The 6,000-nt window shown below is 42.0% G+C and overlaps 1 protein-coding gene across 2 annotated transcripts in view; it reads left to right on the forward strand.

The window, feature by feature from the left end:
• Positions 1-5,785, forward strand: part of KLHL23 (kelch like family member 23) — a 31,749-nt gene extending 25,964 nt beyond the window's left edge. For both annotated transcript variants that reach the window (XM_047722092.1, XM_047722091.1), the window contains one exon: positions 4,183-5,785. In XM_047722092.1, coding sequence (XP_047578048.1) covers positions 4,183-4,493 — 311 coding nt within the window. In that variant the 3' untranslated portion in view covers positions 4,494-5,785. The remainder of the gene's footprint in view (positions 1-4,182) is intronic.
• The last annotated feature ends 215 nt before the right edge of the window (positions 5,786-6,000 follow it).

Genomic DNA, 6,000 nt, shown 5'->3' on the forward strand with positions numbered 1-6,000 from the left:
AACAAAGGTAGCAAGTTGGTACCCTGCCTGGTCTGTTCTTTTTGGCTTTCAGTGCTTAAGATATTTTTAACTGGCTTGCTACCAGTATTTAAAATCTAGGAGATTTCAAATAAAAGTCATGATTTCTGGCCTTTGGAAAAATTGTAGCAACCTTGGACCACATTCCCTTCTGGCAGAGATCACTGGAGCCACGTAGTGGCTGCTCACTTTTAAATGGCACCTGCATGCTCCATTTCCCTAGTCTCTTTGATTCTCATCCCGTCATAGACCTGGGGGACTGTGCTCTTGCTTCTCCTACCCCTGGCCTGCTTCATTCAACTAGTCTGTTAGCTCCTTAGCCCCTGAAGGCATTTGGAGTTGCATCCTGTGAACTGTAGCAAGGTATGCTTCTTCTGCATCGTGGGAGCACCTCCCCAGGAATGTACAGTGCCAGTCTTGAGCCTCCCTTACAGATACATAGCTTAGACTACAAAGAAATCATGACTACCATTATTTTTCAAGGGTAATACAAATGTTATCTTTTTTCTCGATGCCTTTAAGGGTGGTAGTTTTGTATAGTTAAAAACCAAGGGACTCTAATTCCATTAAATGCAAGATAATATTTATTGAGACCTTACCTTGGGAAAGATACTATTCTCGTTATTCTGTAAGACACAAAGATGATTAAGGGCTTGTCTCTATTGCTACAGGAACCCAGAATCTAGTAGCAAATATACATACATAACAGGAATACAAGGCAGGTATACAAGTAAGTGCTCTTGAAATTGAGGGTAGAAAGAGCTTGAGTCTAATTTAAGGGAAATCTGGAAATCTTAGAATTCCAGGAGTATGTTGTTATGAGTTAGGCCTGATAGAATGGCTATAATTAAGGTATTTTTTGAAGAAGTGTTTTCTGGCAGAAGGGAGCCAGTGGTGGGAAGCAGGAAGGCAAGTTCCAGGTTTATTTGGGTACTCGGGAGTGGATGTGTATGATGAGGTGTGAGAGGGTAGAATGAGAGATTGGATGGGAGAGTTCAGCTGAAGAGCATTTCCCAGAGGGCTTCCAATGGCAGTCAGGAGAAGTTTAAAAATGGAGAACTACCAAAGGTCTTGAATCTTTTAGAATAGATTAGGAGAAAGACAGCAGGGAAATCTGTTAAAATTGTCATAATACACCAGATGAGATATGCTGAAAGCCTGAAAGCGGTAGGAGGTGAAAACATGTAGATGTGAAGAATGTTATGCATTCAACATGAGAGAGTTGAGAGCTGAGTTGGAGCTCAGTTTTATAGTTAACTGTGGAGGACTGGTTGGATCACCCACGAGAGCTGTCCATCAAGGATTGGGAAATACGGGTCTGCAGCTCAGGAGGAAGAGTGGGGCCGAATTTAGAGATCAAGGTGTCCTTTGCTTGGAGGCTATGACTGTGGGTGTGGAGATGGTTGAGGTGCATTGGGAGGATAGGACTAAGAGTACAGCTATGCACACAGTCTTGGGAAACAGCACTGTTTAAGGGATGAGCTGGGAAGGAAGAGTGTGGGAAGACCAGGGAAGAAGCAGAAAGTAATAAAGGGATAAAACCTATGGAGAGCTACATCAAATGGGAAGAAAATTCTCTCCTGGCTCTGCCATTTATTCACATGGCTAGTTGTGGACAGCGGCTTAAGCTCTTGGGTCTTACTTTCTAGTAAAGAAGTTAGATTAGATAAGCTTTACAGGTCTTTTCAATGTGAATAATCTTAGGAAAAAAGTCTAAATCATTTCAGTGGATATTGAATACCTGAAAATATTGTGGTTGTCTGTGAACCCCTGCATGGCTTTCTTCATATCACTCATGCAACACTGAATACAGACTGTTGTGTGTTTATAGTGAATATTTATGTGTAAACTTCTTGAACCATGACAGATGGTGCCATTCTTGTGCTTAGTTTGAAATTGTTCATTCCTTCGTTTGCCCAACAAAGGTTTGCCGAGTATTTCCCGAATGTGATGTGTAGTGCTAGGAGCTCAATAAACAAGGCACAGTCCTTTGGGCTCAGTAGCTTTGTAGAGTGACCAACAGGAAAAAAGCAGTTACACCTGTGGAAGAAAAAGTTTCCATCAACAATAACAGAAGGTTATGTTGTATTTGGGTAACAGGAAAAAAAACTATCAGGAAACACCTTATTTTATTTATTTTTTTTCTGTTCTTTAAAGTTTATTTATTTGAGTAATCTCCATACAGAACATGGGGCTTGAATTCACAACGCTAAGATCAAGAGTTGCATGCTCTTCCAGCTGAGCCAACCAGGTGCCCCAGGAATCACCTTATTTTAAACATTTTTCCTGCTATAGGAAGATCAAGATATTTTTCTTAAGAACCATAAATTGAGGATTTTTTGCTAAACTTTGAAATTTAAGAAAAGCCTAGTGAACTTGTTGAATCACACCAACTGATAAAGTTTCCGAATTATCAATTTTCACAACCATTTGATAGAATCATTCATATAATTTACATAAACAATGTTTCACAAGTACCAAAACAAATTCTACAAAACTTCTGCATGTATAATAACTGGAAACCCGGGTAAAATAAATGGGGCTTTACAGGGGTAGGAGAATTCTTGTTTTCCTCGCTGTCAGATACTTGAGAACAACAGTATGTGGACTCATCTTCTGAGATTTTCCCTTAGCCATTGAAACTGAGATAGCAAAAACTTTACTGATAAGAATGTGCTTACCTTCTTAAAGGGGAAATCACATTTTTTATTATACATTCCCTCTTTCTGAAGGGGGGCTTATAAGCTTTGTTTTTTCCCCACAAAATAATGGGAGTGCACATTTGGGTGCAGAGGGTACAAGTTCCAATTCATTTATTGATCCAACAAACTTTAATGAGTCCTTACAAGGTTCCAGACACTTGCCATTCCCCAACAGGGATGGAATAGTGGGCAGGATACAGGTCCGACACTGTCGGAGGGGAGACAGACAGTCACCAAGAAACGTCAGACAGTGAGAAGTGTTGTGGAGAACATGAAAGCGGGTGAGGTGGTGGGGATGCCTGCCTGGCCACGTCAGGCTGGGTAGTTAGGGGAGGGCCCTCTGAGGATATGACCGTAAGATGAGATCTGGATGACAAGAAGGGGGCGGCTGTGCCAAGTCCCGGGAGCAGAAGTTTCTAGGCAGGAGGAAGCCCTCAGCAATAGCAAGCTGAGTCTTCATTTATTTGCCATAACGTTCGGGCCCCTGACAAGTCCTGCTCCTTCTCCCGGCCTGCAGCTAGGGGTGTTTAAGTGTAATCCTATGGTTGGTATTCCCAGAGAATGAACTCACAGGTTAGTAGTGGTGCTGGAAAGGGGGACAACGAAGAAGCACGGACAAGGAAGAGGCAGAGCGATGCCAGAGGCACAGAGTCCGAGTCCCTCAGAGAATGAGAGCAGCAGCCTTGCATTTGGTACCTCGGACCCTTGCCTCGCCTGCATCGTCTGCGTCGCCTGAGGGACAGTTCTGGGAAGGGAGAGGAAGTGAGGTTCCAGAAAAGCTGGGTGCCTTGATTGCCTGTGGGTGGCAGGGAGCGGAGGGAGAGGAATAAATAATATGGGAAAAATTAAAACAGCCCAGAAGGCTGACCCACCTCCTCCCAACTCCAGAGGCAGACTCCCAGCCTGGGATCCCACACAGCAGCTGTCTGCCTTTGAGCTGCTTTTGGTCTCTTAGGATCATAGACTCTAGATCCCCACTAATCTGGTTCTGTCTTTTTTGAGCAGCAGTGTGAGAGAGGCAAGCCAGGTCCTTCGTCCTGCCCCCGGCACTGCAGACGCTACAGAGTGCCTGCCCCTGGTTGTAGGGGTGGCCACTAAGACCTGAAGGAGCCTACACCAGTTCCCTCAGACGTCTTCACGTCAGAATGTCAGGGGGTCTCCACAACTTGTACCCAGAGTGTAGAATAAAAGGTGTCTGTGCTGGGTAGTGGTCTGAGGAGGACTTCCTCCCTGGCACCCTGTAAAGCCAGAGGAGGGACCACCTGAGAGAGAATGGCAGGGAGAGGCAGTCTGAATCGGGTAATAGGGGATCGATTTTAAGGCTCAGTATTGTGGTAGAGGAATCAGAATGTCAAGACGACTCGATTTTTGTATGCTGCATTGTAAGGGATTCTTACATCACCAGCCTAAGGAATCTCTGTTTGTTATCCTAATACAATTTTGCTTTTTTTCTTTTTAATAGAATATGGATTGTGTTCAGTTCCATTTGAAAATAAGCTCTATCTAGTTGGCGGACAGACTACAATCACGGAATGCTATGACCCTGAACAAAATGAATGGAGAGAAATAGCTCCCATGATGGAAAGGAGGATGGAGTGTGGTGCCGTCATCATGAATGGATGTATTTATGTCACTGGGGGATATTCCTACTCGAAGGGAACATATCTTCAGAGCATTGAGAAATATGATCCAGATCTTAATAAGTGGGAAATAGTGGGCAATCTTCCAAGCGCCATGCGGTCCCATGGGTGTGTTTGTGTGTATAATGTCTGATTGAATCCGTAGAAGTGGACCCAGTAATCACTGTTTTAGGGTGTAATAAAAAGAAGAGAGAGAGAGAGAGAGAGACAGAATTTGAGATTTGGAGTCCCTTACTTATCATTGTGGCCTGGCACATAATGGGTGAATTCCCCTGTCTAACCCCAACTCTTCACCTTAACGCAGTGATTAATGGAAAAATCCTATGTGTATTTACATTTGAATCAGTAGGGTTAACACCCTATAATCTCTGCTTTTCAAGGTAATATGGAATTTTGGACACTTGGCAAAAAGTGAAATACCTTTGTAGTGAATTATTCTCCTGGTAGCATCAACACTGGGTGCAGGTCAGAACCATTCTTTGGAATGAAATGTCTCTTCTGACCCTGTAATGTACTAGTGTATATTAAGGTTCCATTTAGCTAGCAAGGAATTTGAAACTTTAAGGAGGGACTCTTCTCTACCTCTACAAAATCAACACTTTAAAACAGCATTTTTCCATGGTTAGATGTGTTTAGAATGTGGACTTATTTTAAGTCTTTTTTTCTTTGTAGTGTGTATAATTTATTGTTCTTTATTTGCTGACTGCCTGAGGTATACAAGATACTGTGCAAAAGATTATTACTGTTCAGAGTTTACAAACTAAATTTTAAAGAATAGCAAATCTGAACATTTGCAGAGAAAATAGTTAAATATTTGCTAATGCTAAGAACTATTTTTAATTTTCAGCCTTGATGTAAATTGCTAGTTTAGGTGTCTTTAGTTCAAGCATGTTAGAAAAATCCTCTTTATTCATAAGTGTAGATACATTACTGCATACAAAATTGACTTTTAGAGCCAGAAGGCATGTAGAACAGTTGTGATGTAATAGAAAATACATTGATGAGAAGAAATTTACATTCATTTCCCAGCTGTGCCACTAACTAGATTTTTTTGTAACTTGAATTGAGTCACAGTCACTTAACCTCTCCCTGATTAGAGCTTCATGACCCATGGACTTTGGGCCACAGATGTGCCTACATGTAGGTCCCTATAACCCCTGGGGCAGCTAGAGGTAGCCTGGGTGGCTGGAGCTTCTGAGCAGAAACACCTTTGTCCACTTTCCCCAGTGTGCCTGCAGTATTACTTTCTGTGTGTGCCAAAACTTGTTAAAAGTTGGGAAGCACTGCTTAAGTTAGCTGAAGTTTTAGTGATCTGGTAGACCATCTCTCCACACTCTTCATTTTCTTAAAGACACAGTAATTATTTTTAACTTAAAACATGAAAGTTGAAAACTACCTAATGCTTCTGATTTTTTTTTTTTTTTTTTTTAAAGAAGGAGACTGTTCAATGCATTCATTTCAGGTGGCATTTTAAATAGACGCAACCTTTTAGGAATGCAATAAGGTACCACATAGAAGGAGCCCAAAAAAGGGCCATATCTCTACCCCATAAATTCTACTCCTAGATTTGTAACATAAAGAATAATATAAAAACAAAACAAAACAAAGGGGGGCGCCTGGGTGGCTCAGTGGGTTGGGCC

This window comes from Lutra lutra, chromosome 3, assembly GCF_902655055.1.
Source record: "Lutra lutra chromosome 3, mLutLut1.2, whole genome shotgun sequence".
Taxonomy (NCBI): Eukaryota; Metazoa; Chordata; class Mammalia; order Carnivora; family Mustelidae; genus Lutra; species Lutra lutra.